Here is an 18,878-nt window from a genome sequence, read left to right as displayed (position 1 = left end):
GGGCGGCCCGCAGCCACAACAACGGGCCGGCTGGTGACGCTCATCGGCAAACAACGGGGACGGGTGCCTGACGATGGCAGCAGGTCCGATGGAGAACGGCGCTCACGGCGTCCAGACTCACTCATAATCACCCTCGTCATCCTCGCCGTAGTCATCACCACCAGTTCCACCTCCTCGCATGCTCCCTCCAACCATCGATGATGGACCGGCCGCTCCCGCCATCCCCGAGGGTCCTTCGCCGACACCACTACCACCTTCGCCTTCCTCCTCGCCCGCTGCTCCCCGCCTCCTCTTCTTCCTGTCCACCCTCACGGGTATCTTGACACCCTGCGCCGCAAACTTCTTGCTCAATGCCGTAGGCTCGATTACTCCTGGGAAGCGGCGAGGCGTATACACAGTGAAAGGATCCGTGTACGCCTCGGCGAGGGCTTCGCTCACTCCCTGCCTGATCTGTCCGTCGGTGGAGGAGGACAAGTTGGCGAGGGTCAACTTGATGCGGTACACGCCCTCGGTGCGGACTGAGAGGTCTTGCAATACAAAGAAGATGCCCAGCTGTTCGGACTCGTCCTTGAGGATGTTGGCGGAGGCCACGCAGGCGCCGACGAAGTTGCGCGTGTACGTCTCCGTCATGACGGTAGTGGGTGGAGCGTGAGGGCCTTCCAGTGGTGATGAAGCCGAGGATGAGGAAGAAGTGCCAGGTAGCCATTGTCCTCCGATGCCCGCCATACCACCCGGCATGCCGCCAGCTACGCCGTAGTCCAAGCTCACGTACGGGTCGGATGAAGAACGGCTACGCAGCTGCTCATGACCTGCCAGTCCACCATAGCCTGACGGACCTGCTTGTTGTGCAGAGACGGCAGCCGCATGGTGATGGACAAGTAAGTTCCTCGGCGCAGCATCAAGCTCAGAAGGATGGACCAAGTCCGACGCCAAGAAGAAGGCTGAAGTGTCCACGTCCGTGGCTGCTAGCTCTCTTCCTGACTGGACATCGTAGATGATGAGTTTGACGATCAGAGTTGGGCTCAGTGGACGACGATCCTTGTCGCCGAAGCCACACATGCGGGCTCGACTTGGTGACTGGACGACGACTAGGCGGTATCGCTTTCCATCTTGCTCGCGCGAGGAGCCGCTGAGTGAGATTCGCCGCTGTCGTTGTCCTTGCGGTTGATGAGCCTGCGAGTAGTAGTGGGATTGAGGAGGAGGGTTCGGTCCGGTCGAGCCAGAAGCCCACGGTGCTGAGCCGTAGTAGCCGCTGCTGCTGACGCCGCGCACGTCCTCGTTGCTACCTTCGCTGCTGGGAACGGTCATGCCGTGAGCGTATTGCTCGTAGCCGCCACCACTTAGACCACCGCTTGCGCCGTACTGGGTATAGGCGGTCGAGGAAGGGGCACCTCCCGTAAATGGAGGCTGCTGCTGTTGCTGCTGCTGCTGTTGCTGTTGATAGGGATGGGAAGGAGGCAAAGGTGCAGAGGAAGAGCCAGCTGCGCCCGAAGCGCTGCTTTCCCCACCGGATCCGGCTCTGGGACGAGCGTTGGCGGGCCACTCCTGGTTTTGCATGAGCCTAACCTGAGCAGGGTGCTGCTGGACTCGTTGCTGATCACCTGTCCCGTCGTAGTCGTGGGCGCCTCGAGCTTGCTGCTGTGAAGTAGACTGTTATGGAGGGGAGGGAAGAGAGAGGGCGATTGAGCACGACGATCTAGGTCAGTAAAGGCGATCGGAATCTCAAGTTTGATCTCCGTTCAAAGCATCCATTGCCGCATCATATCATCCTCCCGCTTTCCTCGTCCAACTTACCGGTGAAAAGACCTCCCCAATATGCGTGTGCGTCCGCCTCGGCGACGTCATTGATCTTGGCCGACGACGGTGTCCTTCGTCGCCGCCGTCGTCTACAGCGGTGCGCGGCGATTCAGGACGGTGTGCGTACCTTGATGGCGGAGGCGTCGAAGGGGGCGGAGAAGGCGTCGATCGATAGCCGTGCCTGCCGATATCCATGGCTGGATTGACTGGTGAGATGACTCACGCGTGAAACAGAGAGCCTCGTCGAGGCTGTCTGATCAAGCAGTGGGATGGATCCGAATGATACGGCTTGCTCAACCTCGGACCTGTAGGCACTCTTGAGGGAGGCCACGGGAGGATACGGCGCTTACGGCGGCGAAGAAGATTGCTTTCGCTCACCGGCTTGCGGGCCTGAAGGTGAGGTGCTAGCCACGGACCGGGGAGAGATCCTTGCGAGGCGGTCGATTGAGGACCGCGCACCGCGCTGTGAATTGGAAGACGATAAAGTCGACCGCCCGAGAGCAAAGTGGTCGAGACTTCCACCGACAAAGGAGTTCGGTGATGACGATGAAGAGGTGGCAGAGGCGCGTTTGAATGTCGTAGTAGCTGATCACGGTTCCGTGCGTTGTACAACGACCTGGGCGACGGAGAGTCGACGGGACGAAGTCGCTGGCTTGCTCCGCCAAAGGGACAAATGACAAGGTAGCAATGCCGTCGCGTACTGCGGTGCACGTGCTGCCGCTCTTGCCCAGCGGGAACTGACTGCTGCTAACCCTCGCCCCGCAGCTGATATTCTTATGTTTCAGCAGGTGACAGGAGTCGCCAAGGCCAAGCCGACAAGGCCGATCAAGGGAGACTTGGCGTGAAGCGGGATGCTCCGCTGGGGTCCCGCGTCGCGGGAAGGTAATGCGATCCCGGAACCAATGAGTTTGGTCAAGTGCCGAGGATGACACAGTGGGTAAACGGTGACAAATGACGAGGGAGGCCAGCGGTTCAGGGTGATGAAGAAGATGATAAGAGAAGGCGGCACGGTGTAGACCTCGGCGCTAAGCCTTGAACAAGAATGTAAGGCTCTGGCGTCTACGGCAGAGCGGAAGCAGTGCCCGGCCGAGGACTGGGGCTGGCTGAGATGCCGTAGACAAGCGGAGGGCGCGATCAGCTGAATGAAATAAGGTTTGGAAGATGGTCAAGAGGGGAAGAAAGGTCGTGTCAGTGAGCAAGAAGATGCAGGCCGAGGTGGAGCTCGGCGGCCCAAGATAGCCTCACCTGCAGTCTGCTTCGACGGTTCGACTCGATTGGACTCACAGGAAGTTCTAGGTAAGTTCACTGTCGGGCGGCGGCGTCGTGTAGATCTCGGGATTCCCAAGCGACGGACGGCGACGGCGAGTCGGACAGGGCCCCTCTAGTACTTCTACTCTTTGCTCACCCCGCTCTGCAAAGTTGCGAAGCGACAGTGTCGCAGGAAGCGCCGCGCCGAGAAATTAAGGGGAGGAGGGATGCTGACGTGTGGTCGATGGGTCGACGAAGAAGGTGCTTCGACTTCCTCTGAGAGACGCCCAGTGCCCGATCAGGACGGTGATGTTGGCCGCCCCGTCTCTTCCGGCGACGACAGAGAGAAGAACTCCTTCGTCTGCCTCTGTACTGACCTGCCTTTGATCTGTGCAGCGCTCGCCCACTGCTTTCAAGCCAACGAACGCGTCTGTCAAGAAGCTGCTCGTGCTGACGCCCTTGCCGTTCGCCCGTTCACCGCTCTCGCTCTCTCCTGATGGAGGCAACGACCTGTCAATGCCCTGACCAAGTGTTGCGCTCGGTCGGTCGTGCGACGGCGTCCGGCCGACGATTGAAAGAAAGAAGAGGGGAAAAGCGCTGCAACACAAGCTCGAGCGCTTCTATGCCCGCTGCCTTGTCAATAATTCGGGCCGAGACCCTGATGAAGGCGGCGACGACGATGACGACGACGACGACAACGACGCGATGCGTTGCTTTGCTTTCCTTCCTGGCCTTGTGCTCGAGAACAGACGAGTACGAGGCGAGACGAGTCACAGTGGGCTGAAGGATCAAAGGGACCTGTCGCCTGCACAGTCGCGTCGTGTTTGCTTTCGTCAAGACGGCTGCTGCTGCTGCTGCCGCCGCTTCTGCTTCTGCTCTGCTGCGTCCAGATGCGTCGTCCCTGAGGGTGCGTGCGTGCGTGAGGATGGCCGATGATGCGCCGCGCTGCCAATGTGACAGCCAAGATGAAGTTGATGCGCTTTAATGGCGTAGATGTTGAGCGCGAGATGGTGGTGCCGAGGCAGAGGCAGAGGAAGAGAAGGCGCTGCTGGAAGGGATTGACAAGAGAGACAGAAGAGCCATGACGAGGAAGCAGCAACGACAAACGTCGATCACAAAGGATGCCACCAAAGGGTGACAAAAAGACGTTGCATGACGACCTGTCGATCTTGCGGGCCCTTTTCTCCCACCCTTTCTCGGCCCTCGGACATCCTTGAGTGATACGGAAGCTGCGACGATGCTGCGACGGTTGCGTGCTGCGAAGGCTGTTGCAGCTTCGGCGGAGTTGAATTCGGCTGCTTCGCATGTCGCATGGGCCAGTGCGGGCGGACCTTGAGATGAGGTCCGCTGCGTGGTCCTCTAATTGCTTCGTTCCCCCCTCCGTCCTGTTCTCGCTTCTCTCCCTCGCCTGCCGTAATTTCTCTCCCACACACGTCTTCCAAGACTCACAAGTCTGATTTGAACCCCTTCCAGGGCTAGACTTGCGCCCTCGCCAGGGCTGACCAAACCTTGATGATCCGAAGGCGTCGTCTGTCCGCCTGTCGTCGCGGTCTTCCACTTCTGAGCATATTCGTGACAACAGCTTGACACACACACACACCCAGACCTCACTCGACCACTAGAGGGCGAGCCCGTGAGAAGACAGAGGCACGGGCTGTCTTTGCAGCTGGGGACCTGTCTTCTCGCTCGCTGCAAGGGCGATGAGGGAGTCGTCTGAGTGGGGCGACACCTCCGACGAAAGTGGTGATGTGGTGGTGGTGATGTCCCTTCAGTGTCCGACCGGGCCGGCAGATCCAAGCCGAACGGATTGAAATGTGGATAGGCATTGATTGTGTGATACAAGGCGCCCGCCATGCACACAGGCTAGAATGACGAGGAGGACCGCAAATGCGACCGCGATTGCGAGCACAGACTGAAGAGCCTGATCACATTGAGATCCACAGCAGTGTCGTCAGATCAGCTCGTCCAACCTGGCTTTGCTTGGCCTGCCGAGAGTCCAGGCAGTCGGATTCAACGCTCGCTACTTTCTCCTTGGTCCTTACTTTACGCACTCTAACGCCGCCTCAATTCCATTTGCTTGCCGAGGCGGAGGGCAATGGTCTGAGAGGAGCCAGGTCCGGGCTCAGCGATCATACGACCCTGTTCAGTGGAGAACCCGCATCGAACTACGATCGGACCACGATGAGCGACACCGAATCCCTGGCATCTGTGTTGAAAAATCCAAGTGTAGAGGCTGCGTTCTACTTGCGAGAGGGCCGGTTCGTCAACGAAAAAAGGTGCAAGGCGTAGTAGGTTTGTGGCACAAGTTCACCCGTCCGCCTGTCCCACTTCAAGCGACGTCAAGGCACGACAGACGGCACAGTGCGTGTCGAGAGACGCCGTGCGCAATGATCACTGAGCCATAGCGCAAGTTGCGCTCGCACCGTGATCGACGCTACAAGTGGGGTCACAGCTAGCTCCCCTCGGCGCATTCTTACGGTTTGCTACCATACGCTCACGCATGCGCCTCAGCCTGATAGCTCGGGCGACACTCTGCGTTGCTCTCGGTGAATGACGCGTCATGTCAGATACGAAGGTTGTCCGTCGACTGTACTGTGATCTGATCGTCGACGGACATTTCACCAATCTGAAAAGTCGCCGAAAGAAGGAGTCCCCACTTCTCCATCGCCAGCAGCGGCCTTCTTCCGCTTCTTTCGCATACTCTCCGGTTCTGCATCGTCTTCTACGCTTCTCGCGCCAGCTCCCAGAGCCAGATACTTCCCCACGCCCCCCGACGCCTGGTGAATAGCCTCCAGTCCCTCCTCCTGGCCTTCTTCGCCGACCTTCGTCCCAAACCAGGTAATCCGATCCCCTTCCCTCTTGCGTCTCTTCTCCTCCCTCTTCTCTGCCTCCGCTTCAGTGCCCCTCTGCTCCTTGCTCTTCCTTCTTTCCCACCAATCCTGGAATGGATCACTGAAGATCTGCACATCCAGCACCGTCACTGTCCGCAGTGGCTTATCCGTAGCCGAGTCGGTAGGTACAGATTCGAGGGAGTCGAGCGTGGCGGAGGGCTCGTCTACCAATCGGCCGAAGACGGTGTGCTTCTTGTCGAGGTGAGATTTGGGGGCGTAGGTGAGGAAAAATTGGCTCGTGTTCGTTGATGGGCCCCGGTTGGCCATGCTCAGGCAGCCGCGAGAAGAGTGACCATCTGCCCCACTTGAGAGCTCGTCTCCAAATGGCTTGCCCGGCCCCCACATCGACTCTCCCCCCGTCCCCGTCCCCGTAGGATCACCACCTTGAATCATGAAACCCGGAATATTCCTATGAAAGACCGTCCCTGTGTACTTTCCCCTCCGACAGAGCGTCAAGAAGTTGTAGCACGTCTTGGGCGCCCGATCGCAGTGTAGCTCCAGATTGAGGGGCCCAAAGTTGGTCACAAGACGGACGTACCCCTTGTAAGGAGCATGGGCGCCCTTCTTGCTCTTGTGCCCCGCCTTGATGTCGCTGTACATAGTCTCTTCCTCGCTGATGAGCTCTCGGTCGTTTGCGGTGCGGATTGACAGGGACGTTGAGGTGAGGGAGGCGGCGGTGAGGCCTGTGGAGCGGCCGAGCTGGGCTTTTGAGCTCGAGGAAGGCGCGGATGATGATGATGATGATGATGCTGCGGATGCTGACGTCGATGCCTCGGCATTCTTGGTAGCTCTGCTCTCCTCCCTCGCAGCCTCCATCTTGGCCAGCGCCTTGTCCCCAGCCTGCTCCTTCTCCCTCTTTCCCGCCTCCTTCTGCTCTTTCAGTTTTCTCAAGAGATTGCCCGCGCTCCCCGTCGCAGAGATGTTCACCTCATCCCTATCCGCCACGTCCCGTCGCATCTTGTCCTTCAATCTCTGCAGATCGGCCGCCTTTTGCTGATTGGCAGCAATGTTACTCGGGTCCTGCAACGTCAATATGTCTTTGCGTGCAAACGTCTCCCCGCTGACCAGGTCTGACCAGTACTTGGCCTTGACGTTCAGCTGATGCACTGTATCGTGAGCGAAGACGTTGCCGCTTGTAGTGATTGCGACCAAGTGCGTGGAGTCATTGAATGCCTTGAAAGACACCGGGTCATGCCATTGACCTGTCGCCTCATTCTTTGCAAACTTCAAAGGTACCAGATCCGCAGGCTTGAGTTCTTGCCCTGATGCCGGGCTCAGACCATGTCGTTGGATCCAGGGAAGGATGTTGGTCAGCTCGTAGATTGTGCCATCGTTGCGGTCTGCTACTGGCGTGGACCAAGGTTGGAGGGAAATGGCGCAGCTGCTGAAGGGGACGTAATTCTGGTATTGAGACTGGCTTGCTGCTGATGAGACGGCAGCAGCTCTACCGTGAGCGCCGATGAGCTCTTGTTGGGATACGTAGAGCTTTTCTGATTTGCGAGGCATGATGCTGATCGTCGTCCGGAAGTAGAGGGAGGAGGGAAAGGATGCGAGTGGGGAAGCGTAGTCGACGGAAAGGGACTTTCCATCGACGACGGACCGACGGACGGACGGGAGAGCACGACGAGACGAGTTGGAGCGTTTGGCCGGCTGCAGCTTCGTCTCGTCCCAACCAACACTTTGATTTGGCTCCTCACGCCATCATGTCGGCCACAGCAAAGCAGTTCAAGGCAGCGGGCGACGATGTATGGAAGAACAAGACGGACAAGATCGTGAGCTTCATCGCGACCACAGAGCAAGATCTCACGCTGATTATCTTGCTCCTTATGCCAGTCTTCCGAGCTCTTCACAATGACCTACGGCTCCCTCGTCATCCAGCTCATCAAAGACTACCAAGACTACGCCGAGGTAAACAAGCAATTAGACAAGATGTGAGCTCGTGTCGACATGCACTCTCAACCCACGTCCTCCTGACATGCCCCATTGCCTCTCCCTCCCATCGCCTCCGCAGGGGCTATAACATTGGCGTGCGCCTTATCGAGGACTTCCTCGCCCGCTCCAATATCTCACGCTGCAGCGACTTCCGCGAGACTGGCGAGATTGTAGCGAAAGTAGGCTTCAAGATGTTTCTCAATGTCACACCCGCCGTGGTGCATCATGATGGAAGAAGTACGGCGTCTGGAACCGGTGGTGAAGGTGCGCCAGGGGCAGCCTCATCGCAATCATCGACGACTGGCGGCGCAGCATCTTCATCCTCATCAGCAAACACAAATGGATCAGCAGCAACAGCAGCCCCCGCTCTCGGCGGGCAAGAGTTCTCCCTCATCTTGGACGAGAACCCCCTCTCCGAATTCGTCGAGCTACCCCCCGATGCGCGGGAGGGAGGCCTCTGGTGGAGCAATGTGCTGGTGGGCGTCCTGCGCGGGGCGTTAGAGATGGTCCAGCTGCAGACTGCGCCTTACTTTGTGTCTGATGTGCTTAGGGGCGATGAGCAGACGGAGTTGCGAGTCAGGCTGGTCAAGTTCTTGGACGAGGAGGCACCACCGGCGGATGATTGAGCGGGGGTGGACTAGGGGATGGCGAGAGCTTGTACAATACCAGAATAGAGCGAAATCAGACAACTGCAAGCCCCATCGTCCCCGGTCGCAATGGGGTGCATTACTATACTACAGCTCCTCGATGACGAGGTCGTCTTCATCGTCCTCCTTGACCTGCTCTGCGCCAATCAGCTCATCAATAGCCTTCTGATCCTTCGACTTCTGCCCGTCCTCTCCCTCGTCATCATCCCCGCCCTCCGCATCAGCCAACGTCGCAGCCGACTCCTCTCTCTTGAGGAGATTCACCAAGCGTAAGATCGACTCTCCAATCTGCTCATCATGCTCCTTCTTGTGCAACTCTCTGACAACGACATACACGCCTCTCTCTCTCATGCATCTCCTTCCGTACAAGGTAGTTCCTAAGAGGAGCAGCGACTCGACGAGCATACCGCGCAAAGCTGAATCTCTCTCAACGTGCTTGCCTTCGCCTTCGCCTTCGAGGAATTGCAGCTCGTCCGGCAGGCTGAGTTGCTCTTCGTCGTCCAAGCCTGAGAAAAGGGACCCATCGCAGAGAGGCAGGAGGAGGGCTGGCAAGACGTCCAGCGTGGAGGACTCGACTGCCGCAGGTCGCACGAGGGGCGGAGTCATATCTGAGCCTGAGGCAGGAGCAGCCACGAGCGCAGGGTGAGCGGACTTGACGAAGAGAGCATTCTTGAGCGAGGAGATGACGCCTCCTCTCCTGATAAGGTCGGGATGCTCCGTATAAGGGAAGAGACGACCGAGCGGTATTGATGCGCAGTCGGGCGGGGTGAGCGGGGTGGTAAAGTATTCCCTACCGCTGGGCGTAACGGTAACGTTTGCGAAGACGCTTGCGAGGAAGTTGCAATGCGATTTGCGCTCATCGCCCTCTGCCTGCGCGGCTGCAGATTTCGGTTCGTTCTTCATTGCCTCTTCTGCTGCGGCAGCATTTCCGCTGGACATGGCAGAGCCTGCTCGCTTCTTCATCTCCTCAATCGCTGCACTTGACGCCGAGGCCTTGACTGTGGCGCCTTGGTCAAAAGCGGCCAGAAGTAGCTCGAGAGCTGTGAGCTCCTCGTCAGGCATACCTAGGCTGCTGCCGGGCAATTTCATCTCCACGAGCTGCTTGACTGCCGAATCAAGCTTCGTGAGGTTAGAGAGAAGCATGCTTGCCAGGTCTGCCAGCAGAGACGAGGGGTGGAAGATGTAGGTCACGAGGAAGGAGAGGTAGTCAGGCGTGGCGATGCGCCTCGAGACGAGGATGGAGTCAGAGAGGTTGATCAAGCAGGAGAAAGCGTCGTGTGCTGTTGGGGTCAAGTCCATTGTGAGGCGCTTCAAGTCGCTCAGGACGTCGAGCTTGTCCTGTTGGAGGAGAAGCAGACCTCGCCTTGGGTGCGTCTTTGCTGAGAAGCCTGCCAGGTTCGAGAGGGCGACTTGGCGCACTTGCCAATTGTCAGAGCTGAGGAAGCTGAGCAGCTCCAGCTCGCTCTCTGACGGTGGTGGGTGCAGAATGCCGGACATGATGGACGGGGTCAGTGGTACGATGGGAAGCTTCATCGTCGTTGTCCATGACCACCAATCCTTCTCCCAGTCCGTAGCTCCACTCGCTCAGCTCACTTCGATGGAAAGAATTTTTGCTCGTGGCCGTCTCCGCTCCGCCCCGCCCTGGGCGTGTGGTGGTGGCCCTGGCGACGTCGATGAACGGACCAGCGTGAGAGTGGCGGGCTGCCGGCGACGTTAAGGAAAGAAAGTCCAAACACAAGCGAGATGCGAGTCGAGTCTGGCGTCCAGGGGGCGACGAGGAGGCTCAGCCAGCCCAGCCCGAGCTAGAGCTTGGACGAGAGAGTGAGAGCAACACTTGGACGTGCCATTCCTCACGACCCCTCTTCCCTGGTTCCCTTCGATCCCCCTTTCTGCTCCCTCCTCTCGATCTCCGTTTCGTTAATACACGACCGACGGCAACGTCACTGAGGGCAGGGATCGCCACATTCACCCGATTGCTCCACCGCAGCCTTCCTGTCGTTGCCCGCGCCTCGACCAACACGCACGCACCTTCAAGATTGCCCTAGGGACATCGTCCCACCGTCAACACAGCATCGTCGCGCCGTGCAATGACTGCCACCGTGCAATTTCCATCTCCAGTTCCAACACCATCACCATCGTCCATCGCAATACCTCTGCAGCAACACCAGGATGAGGCGTCTACGTCTAGATCGCAGCGAGGCTGGTCCCCTGCGATGCCAGCTGCGCCATCGCTCGAGTCTGAGCATGGCGCACCCCTTGATTCTACACTAGCAGCCGCGGCGTCGTCATCAGCACGTCCGTTAGTACCATCGAGAAGTAGCAGCATACGCTCATCCACGAGATCGTCCCCTCGTGCCCCCTTACAAGACTTGCCGCTGGAATCGCCGACTGAGGGTAAGGCGCCGGAGGCCACGCCCCCTCCTTCGTCGTCGTCATCGATTGCATCCTCTAGCGAGGCAGACGCATCCATCAAGCTTTCTTCGCCTCCGTCAACGTCACGTCCGCGTCCTCGCCCGCACAGTCTAAGCCTCATCAGGTCAACAGCACCATCCATGTCCCACCCACAAGACCAGCTCTTCACGGCATCCGCTCAACCAAGACGGTCTCCTCCAAGACGGGGCACAGCACTGTGCTCACTCCAACAGGCAGCGGCCTCCGTCGCAGCGTCAGAGAGTGGTGGCAGCTCCTCAGCATACTCCACGTCATTCTCCACAAGTGCAACTACGCTGCCCAGCCTCTCCTCCTCGAAGTCTCTCAGCAGGGCAACGACCATCTCATCCCCTTCACGGCACTACGGCGCTAAGCAACATCGCGCAGGCTTCCCCAGCTCCCCTTCTTCACCCCCTTCTGCAGACGTCTATGTGCGCAAACGCACACAATCCACGAACCTGGCCGAGCTGCGGCGCAACCAGATACTCCCCGAGGAGCCTGCCGCTCGCTATACGTCGCTCCAAGAGGCGGCAGCAGCAGCAGCGGCGGAGACGGGAGCAAAATCTGGCGCAGGACTGAGCGCTGGTAGCCCTCCCTCCTTGTCGTGGTCTCATAGTCGTCCAAAGGCACGCAGAGGGTCATCAACGACGGTAGCTGGTCTACCGTCTGCAGACTCCAAGCTCGTGAGGTCGAAGACCATTGCTGGGGGCATGCCTCTATCTCTCTCGCAGCAGGCCAATGCCAATGCAGCGGCCAGTGAGCAGCAAGTTTCCTCCTCGACATTGTCGCCGTCCACGGCAGCACTCCCATCTGCTCGCGCCCTCTCTGGCCTGGAAGCCAAGGTGGTGATCCTGGGCGCTCAAGGAGTCGGCAAAACGAGCATAGTGCACCGATATACCGCAGGCACGTTCAGCTCTACCTCTTCCGTCCCCTCAACCATCGGAGCCTCCTTCCTCACCAAGAAGCTCGTCATTTCAGGCACGAAATGTCGCCTCCAGATCTGGGACACAGCGGGTCAGGAGCGATTCAGAAGCATGGCTCCCATGTACTACCGCAATGCTCACGCGGCAGTCATCGTGTATGATGTGACTAGCAGAGAGAGCTTCATGGACGTGCGAACGTGGATTGAGGAGCTCAGACGAAACGTCGGTCTAGGCGGGATGGAGGGACTGATTCTGCACATCGTGGGAGCCAAGGTGGATCTGGCCAGTAGGGCCAGGGAGGTGGACATGGAGGAGGCACGCGAGCAGCTGCTTAGGTGGCTGGTACCGGAACGCCAGAGGGTGATTGATGCAAGGGAAGAGGAACGTGAACAGCAAGCCCTTCTCGCCGCGGCCTCAAGCAACGGAAGCGGAGGAGCAGGCGGTGGCTTCCCTACCTCAGCGACCATGTCACGGCTCAGTAGCCTGAGCAGCCTAGCTATGGGATCCGCGGCATCCAAGCTGGCCGTCGCCTTCCCTTCTGTCACTGGGTCGGGAACCCCGGTGGCCGGCCAAGGCTCCTCGACCCCCTCCCTCCCCATCATCAAGCGTCCACCATTCTCCCGCTACCCAACGGCAGGGAGCGCCGTGGCTACCGCGGATGCGTCGAGCAGCAGCATTGCTCTGCCCGCCTCGGCAGGAGGCGCGGGCAGTGGAAGCGCAAAGGCGGGCAGCTCTGCCGGCTCGACGGGCGAAGCCCCCGGCGCACCATTGGGCCCAACACCCTCCTCGGCCCCCCTGTCCGGGACCTCCCCCTCGTCACCGCCTCTCGGTCAGTCCTCCTCTGCCTTCCAGCAATACGGTCGCCTTCCAGGGGACGACTATGATCTCCTCCTGACCGAGGTGTCCTCGAAGGACGACTCGCCTTCAGCACTTGCCGTGATCGAGGAGGTCTTCGTCGCGGTCACTGAGCGATTGGTGGAACGCAAAGGAGAGGAGATGATGAGGCAGAGTGAAATGAGGCGGAGGGAAAGCATCTTCCTTGGTGCGCAAGACGGTGAAGAGGATCAAGACCAGATTCTAGGGGGAGCAGGAGGTCGAAGTGGGTTTCTCAATGCGGGAGGTGCTGCCGCGAAGTACAATGGCTGGTCCTGCTGCTGAGGAACCAGGTGGATGGGCGAAGGTGGAGATGATGACGACAAGAATGGCGACGGCTGGTCCGCGCCTATGACCGCGATGACGATGACGACGAGACCAGCACTACGACTACATATGTTATATAGGCCCGACAGCACACAAGAATCATACCGCCGCTCCCATTTTGCAGCTCCTGCTTTCTCGTCGGATCAGCCTCGAAGGGTGCAGCATGAATAGAGTATCAAGATTATTTTTCGGATCTGATAGAGGAGAGAGATCAGAGGTTCTCGTGCGATTGCGATTACGCGTTACAATCGTCCAAGTCGAGTACCGTGCTCGATCACGCCCTGGCCTGCGCCCCAAAGGGGCTCGTTCCCAACCCTCCGATCCATGTCCCACCGCCAGGTTGCTGCCCGGCTCCCGCGCCACCAGCAGTGGGCCCGACCTCGTGAGGGGCAATCTCTGCAAACGACGTTGCCGCAGGAGCGGATGGTGGGAGTGAGCCGGCAACGTCACCGGGACCGGAGATCCCGAGCGCCGTTGATGAGGAGGACGAGGGAAAGACACCGTACCTTTCGCGGGCATGACGTCCCATGATTCCTGCCAGGGGGCCGAGTAGGCGGGTGAAAGCCGACTCGCTGAGAGTGGCGACGCGGAGTCTGTCTGGTGATGATGGCGCACCTCCTGCTGCTGCTGCCGTAGTCGCCGACGACGCCCTCGCGGGCGCCGCAACAATCGTCGCAGCCCTAGGCGCATTGTTGAGCAACGCCAGCTCACCAAAGTAGTCCCCCTTGCCCAACCTACCCACAGCCTCTTCCTCACGCTCCAAGGTCCTCTTCCTGACTTCTGCCTCCCCTTCCACAATGACAAAGAACTCTGTTCCCCTCTCTCCTTGCTTGACAACCTCTTTGCCAACCTCGTAGCTCCTCAACTCAAGCGCGTCGCTCATCTTCGCCCTTTCCGAGGCGGACAGGTGCTCGAAGAGGGGCACCTCCTTGATGAAGGATTCGTACATCTCTCGGCGCCTGTTGTTGGTTTCCATGAGGATAGAGCGGAAGGTTACGCGGTCCAGCGCCCAGAGGATGCAGGGCGAGGTGGAGAGGACGGTTGCTGCACGGGGCTGTGCGTAAAGGAGAGCCAGCTCGCCGAAGGAGGCCGAGGGGCCGTAGGAGATCTTCTTCTCGCCAAGGTGGGAATGCGTCTCGGTTCGGGGTCCGGCATGGTCATCTGTGCTGGTCGATGTGATCGAAGCAGAACGCGATGCGCCGGAGTTGGGACCAATGTACACATCGAGTGTTCCGCTCTCGACCACGTAAAAGTAGTCACCTTGCGCTCCCTGCTCAATGACTGCTGTACCCGCATCAACCTTGACCTCCTTCATCGCGAGGAGAACATCCCGGTACTGGTCCTCCTCGAGGTTGCGGAACAGTAGATTGCCCTCTGTAGCTTTGGCAATGCGGCTCATCTGACTGTCCGTCTTCGGAATGACAGTCTTGGCGATCGTCGAGCCAGCGGAGGTCTCGAGGCCGCTGCTGGCGGGAGCTAGAGACTCGGCAGAGACGGAGGTGCGACGGCCGAAGTTATACGCCGGAGGAGGCGCGAAAGGGGCACCGTCGTCCGCAGAGTCGTCCATGTCGTTGCTGGCCGTTGCGGCGTTGACCGGTGCGGCGCCAAATGGGTTGGCAGAGGCGAAGGGCCCGGACGAGGACGACGAGGAAGAAGGGGCGAAAGGACCAGCACTGATGGGCGCCGCTGTCTCGTGAGGTGCCAGCATATTGACATCACCCGTTCCCGAGGGCCCGAGGTGAGCTTTACGCTGCTGCTCGAGGCGAGCATTGAACCAATTTGCGCAGAATTGAAGTGGGTCCGAGGGAGCCGCCCGCATCACATCGCGGTTGAGATCGTTGAGAAGATGCGTGTACTCGGCTGGGAGCGGCATCCTGGCGTCGTGATTGGCAGAAAAGGAAGTAGGTGCAGTAGTGATGGTGGTCGTCGTCGTTTGCGAGTGGGGCAGAGGTGCACTGGATTCTGCCGCCAGTCGGGATGAGGAGCGTCGGCGCTTTATCTTGGAGGCTGTGGGCGAGAGTGGAGATGGGAGGGCGTGAGTATATGCGGTCGAGCGCGACATTGAAGAGAGCCACAGAATGCCGCTATTGTAGGAGAGTGGAGACTTCCCTGACGCCTCATTGTCGTCGCCAACCAACTGAGCACACAACTTACCTCGTCAAGGATCTGACTTCTTCGTCTGACCGCTCGTGGCTGACCCGTCAACGAAGCAGCAGCTTTGCGGTGCAGCGGCTGGTGATAGGAGCGGAAGGCGATTGTCGGGTAGCCTTGAGTCTATCTAGCTTCAGGATCGTGATGAGGAGAATGGAATTGGAGGGTGTGATATCCTTGACGAGAAGAAACAAGGCTCACACACTCGAGACGGAGGATTGTCTCCCCTCTGCCTTTGGCCCGCCCGCCTCACTCAGTCGCCTCATTCGGGCGGCGCACGGACACAAGACTGACGCCGTGCCTCTTGCGTCGTGCTGGCGCGTGGGTTGACGGGCTCCGTGACGGCTCCAAGCGGCTCCACAGCCGCCCAGATTCAGACGGCCTGAGGGCCTGGCCACGCCGCCACGACTGCGATGAGGAGCGGAGCACGACCAAGAAGCAAGGAGGTCGAGAGGCGATCGATCCGTCTCTAGACTGCCCACCAAAGCCAAGGCAAGAAACAACGCTCAACATTCAGACGTGACCCGAGTCCACAGCCGGCCAATGTCGCTGTGTCACTCTTCGATATTTTTGGGTACTCAAGACGCGACTATTATTGAATATGGTGATGACGAGGCTCCGGAAGGTACAATTGGCATTGTCACAGGTTTAGACTTCGAGCGTCTCAACACTGTACGGCCCAACAAGCGCACTGTTCTCGAGCGCCTGCAATCTAGCACTCTTCATCGCCCCAGCCACGGTGGCTCCACCACCAGTCTGACTCTTCTCTTCCACTCCGCCCTCTGCAGCGGCCCTCCTCGCGATCCTGGGATCACGATGACGCTGTTGCTGCTGGGCGTGCCTCACTGTTGCCTCATACTCCGCGGCTAACTTTCTATCAGCTTCTACCCTCGCAAAAGCGTCGAGCGGCCCACGAAGGAGGGAAAGCTGCTCGCATGTCCCGAGGTGCACGGCCAAGGGCTTCTCCAGGGCTCGCAAGGCAGGAAGGGAAGAGGGGGAGTTGAGTAGAAGCGGGAAGTAGACGTCGATCAGGTCCATGGCGAACTGGATCAAGTCGGGGGTTGCGGGCACCTTGACGCGGCCCTCCTTGCCTAGACGCTTTCGCTGGTTCTTGCTCAGCTTGCCTGACGATGACTGAGGCAATTCCACGAGGAGGGCATTCAGGTCCAACGGCTCGACGGCTCTCTCTTGAAGCCAGGTGGTGACCACTTGGATGAGGGACACCACATCGTCGACTTGTGTTATGCGGCCATGCAGGGTGCTGCGGAGGAGGGGCCGTGAGACCGACAGGGACAGGAAGAGGGAGAGGAAGCTTTCCAGGGACGGCTTGGCCTCAACGCCCTCGCTGCCATTGCTGCCGGCTCTTTGGCTCTTGAGCACCTCGATGAGGAGGCTAACGAGCTCCGACTCGCTCACGTCCGATACCATACGGAGGACCGCAACGATCTGCTGCCAGTCATTGCGTGCTCGCAGACGCCCGATCAGGCTCTGCTCTGTCCCAGTAAACATCCCGCAGCTGAGAGTTCGACGCTCGACGAGGTAGGAGACGATTTTGCGTGCGTACGACGAAGACGTTCCGCTCTTGGCAGGCGGCAGCGCCACGTCTAGTAGCGCTTTGACGAATGAATAGGAAAGCTGCGGCTTTGGCGGTGAATCGCGGTTCGACTTGCGACTAGCCGATGCAGCTTGGCGCTGTGCCTCTCCGCCCTCATCCGCAGCTTTCTCGCCTTCGCTTTCGCTGTCCTCGTCAGCTCCGCCGTTCGCTGCAGCCGCCTCGTCTGCCTCGTCTTGCGCACGCTTGGCCTGTTCCTGCTCCCACGCCAGACGCAAGCGTTCCTGTTCTTCGGCCAGCCAGGCAGTGAAGAGAATGTCCATCTCGGTGTATGCTGCCTCGTTTACCTGGCTAGATAGTTTCTGCATCTTGACCAGGAGATCCGACTGGGAAGGCAGGAGGCCTGTAGCAGAGCCTTCCTCCTTCTTGGACGCCGGCATTGCAGCGCTCTCAGTCTCACGTAGCCAGGTTTTGGTGAGCGGCCCCTTGCCAAGAGCATGGCGCAGCACGCTTCCCTCTGGAATGAAGAAGGGCAAGGCCCAAAAGACGCTCAACACCGCTTCCTGCGTCGGCGTATGGCCCCAGTAGCTGACGTTGACCACAACCTGAGACCCGCCGACACGAGCGAGACTGATCGCAATGCGTTGCTCATCGTCCGTCAACCCGGCAGCGGCCAGCATGGGGAAGTCAGAGGCGACAAGCACAGCATCAAGTTCTGTGTCCCAGATCAATGCCGCAAGCTTGCCTGAGCTTGGCCCGCTGACTGCATGGAGGAGGATGAGAAGATGTGAGGAGGAGAGACGGATGACGGCGGCAGGTCTTGAGGGGAAGGGAGCGGGGGAAATGTGCGCCAATAACGTGGTCCGTGTCGGAGTGATGGAGACGCCGCTGGCGCCGATGCTGAGTTGACAGAGCTTGATATCGCCGTGCCTTGTCAACATGGAGAGCTTTCCGTCATGGTAGAGGTGTAGGTCGATAATCGAAGCGGCACTCTGGCCAGCAAGTGCGGCGGTGCCAAGCTCTTTGACCGCCTGGCCAGCGTCTGTCTTGCTGATGATGCTCGCGGTAATAAGCAATTCACCGACAGGAGCGATTGCATCCCTACTTGACTTGCTGCTCTCTGCAGCATCGATAACTTCCATTGCTGATTTTCTCCTCCTTGATTTCTTTGCATCCTTGGCTGTATTTGAGCTCGCGCCTTCGCTGTGACCGGCTGACGTGACTGCGACGACGACGGCAACGGCATTTTCGCCCAAGCTGCCGCCATTGGCCATCATCTGTGCGGCTGCGGCGGAGTCCAGGATGGACAGAGAGTGCACCACGGAATGACTGGAGCTCGACGCTTGGCTTTGGATGGCTTCGCCTTGCAATGCAAAGACGGCGAACTGAGAAGGCTCAGCATCGAGGGGAGTTGTCCTGCTGATCATGCCGAATTGGCCGTTCGAATTCCGTGCCAGGATGTCTCCTGAAGCTAGAGCATGGAGCGATGCTACTGGCTCGGCAAGGGAAACGACGACCTTGTTGGCGCTAGCGCTTTGCTTTGCCCTTGTCTCGAGGCGCTCTGACCATGCCCACAACTCGCAGCCCTGACCTGTGGACGAAGTGACGCCGACGTACGTGGTACGTAGAGTTGCGGTTTTGCTGATGGACTGAAGGGTGACGAGAGGAGGTGTGCAAGGCTGTGCCGTAGGGGAAAGGGTGAAGCTTTGGACTGGCGTCAAATTAGCGGCCTGGTGGACGAGGGCGGGCAGGTCAGATACAGGCTTCACGGCGACGTCTGAGAGAGTGACGATACTCACATCATAGAGTGTGACGGCATTGCCGGCCACAATTGTCGCAAAGAGACCTCTTGCCCTCCTAACAGTACCGGAGGAGATTTTGACTGCCTCCCCAATGGCAGCATGAGAGAGGCGAGACGATGAAGCGGCCGATGTCTGGAGTAGAGAGTCACCCGCTCGCCCAGGCGGCAAACCGTACGATCCCAAGACCGTCGGCGGCGTCAGAGAAGGATGACCAGATAACGCAGCCGGCATGCTGAGTTGTGAGTTGTGAGTGGCAGGCCTGTGGCTTTGATGAGCAGAAGCAAAGCTTCGCTCGTTGCCTCTCG

At 59.1% G+C, this 18,878-nt stretch overlaps 8 protein-coding genes across 8 annotated transcripts; 2 read left to right on the top strand and 6 right to left on the bottom strand.

Moving 5' to 3' along the window:
• Positions 1-300: 300 nt before the first annotated feature.
• BDZ90DRAFT_214101 (hypothetical protein) lies at positions 301-1,101 on the bottom strand (the record flags this gene model as incomplete). The annotated part of the gene is made up of 2 exons (XM_025504186.1): positions 301-656; positions 837-1,101. Coding segments are annotated over 2 exons (621 nt in total), but the record flags the coding sequence as incomplete, so codon positions are not given.
• Positions 1,102-3,612: 2,511 nt separating this feature from the next.
• Positions 3,613-4,641, bottom strand: BDZ90DRAFT_169695 (hypothetical protein). Its single transcript, XM_025503675.1, has one exon. It carries the CDS (start codon positions 4,349-4,351, stop codon positions 3,683-3,685), a length of 669 nt encoding a protein of 222 aa, XP_025362309.1. The 5' UTR covers positions 4,352-4,641; the 3' UTR covers positions 3,613-3,682.
• Positions 4,642-5,492: 851 nt separating this feature from the next.
• On the bottom strand, positions 5,493-7,498 carry BDZ90DRAFT_232102 (cyclophilin-like protein). The gene has a single exon (XM_025506123.1). It carries the CDS (start codon positions 7,440-7,442, stop codon positions 5,664-5,666), a length of 1,779 nt encoding a protein of 592 aa, XP_025362308.1. The 5' UTR covers positions 7,443-7,498; the 3' UTR covers positions 5,493-5,663.
• Positions 7,499-7,639: 141 nt separating this feature from the next.
• On the top strand, positions 7,640-8,494 carry BDZ90DRAFT_252160 (TRAPP I complex; the record flags this gene model as incomplete). The annotated part of the gene is made up of 4 exons (XM_025507755.1): positions 7,640-7,708; positions 7,770-7,867; positions 7,948-8,123; positions 8,181-8,494. 4 exons carry the CDS (start codon positions 7,640-7,642, stop codon positions 8,492-8,494), a joined length of 657 nt encoding a protein of 218 aa, XP_025362307.1.
• BDZ90DRAFT_232100 (hypothetical protein) lies at positions 8,478-10,205 on the bottom strand. Its single transcript, XM_025506122.1, has one exon. The coding sequence runs from the start codon at positions 10,010-10,012 to the stop codon at positions 8,603-8,605; it is 1,410 nt and encodes a 469-aa protein (XP_025362306.1). The 5' UTR covers positions 10,013-10,205; the 3' UTR covers positions 8,478-8,602.
• A 1,450-nt stretch (positions 10,206-11,655) lies between these two features.
• Positions 11,656-12,192, top strand: BDZ90DRAFT_219903 (ras-domain-containing protein; the record flags this gene model as incomplete). The annotated part of the gene is made up of 1 exon (XM_025504418.1): positions 11,656-12,192. A coding segment is annotated over one exon (537 nt), but the record flags the coding sequence as incomplete, so codon positions are not given.
• Positions 12,193-12,965: 773 nt separating this feature from the next.
• BDZ90DRAFT_271535 (camp-dependent protein kinase regulatory subunit) lies at positions 12,966-14,941 on the bottom strand (the record flags this gene model as incomplete). Its single annotated transcript, XM_025508760.1, has 2 exons — positions 12,966-14,229; positions 14,281-14,941. The coding sequence occupies 2 exons, from the start codon at positions 14,939-14,941 to the stop codon at positions 13,343-13,345; spliced, it is 1,548 nt and encodes a 515-aa protein (XP_025362304.1). The 3' UTR covers positions 12,966-13,342.
• Positions 14,942-15,781: 840 nt separating this feature from the next.
• BDZ90DRAFT_279470 (hypothetical protein) lies at positions 15,782-18,844 on the bottom strand. The gene is made up of 2 exons (XM_025509182.1): positions 18,571-18,844; positions 15,782-18,501 (listed from the first exon to the last, which is right to left on the bottom strand). The coding sequence occupies exons 1-2, from the start codon at positions 18,802-18,804 to the stop codon at positions 15,868-15,870; spliced, it is 2,868 nt and encodes a 955-aa protein (XP_025362303.1). The 5' UTR covers positions 18,805-18,844; the 3' UTR covers positions 15,782-15,867.
• Between the last annotated feature and the right edge of the window lie 34 nt (positions 18,845-18,878).

The sequence above is a fragment of the Jaminaea rosea genome (assembly GCF_003144245.1).
Source record: "Jaminaea rosea strain MCA 5214 unplaced genomic scaffold BDZ90scaffold_6, whole genome shotgun sequence".
Classification (NCBI taxonomy): domain Eukaryota; kingdom Fungi; phylum Basidiomycota; class Exobasidiomycetes; order Microstromatales; genus Jaminaea; species Jaminaea rosea.
The sequence above is the reverse complement of the archived record's forward strand: the minus strand, read 5'-3'. Positions and strand labels throughout refer to the sequence as shown.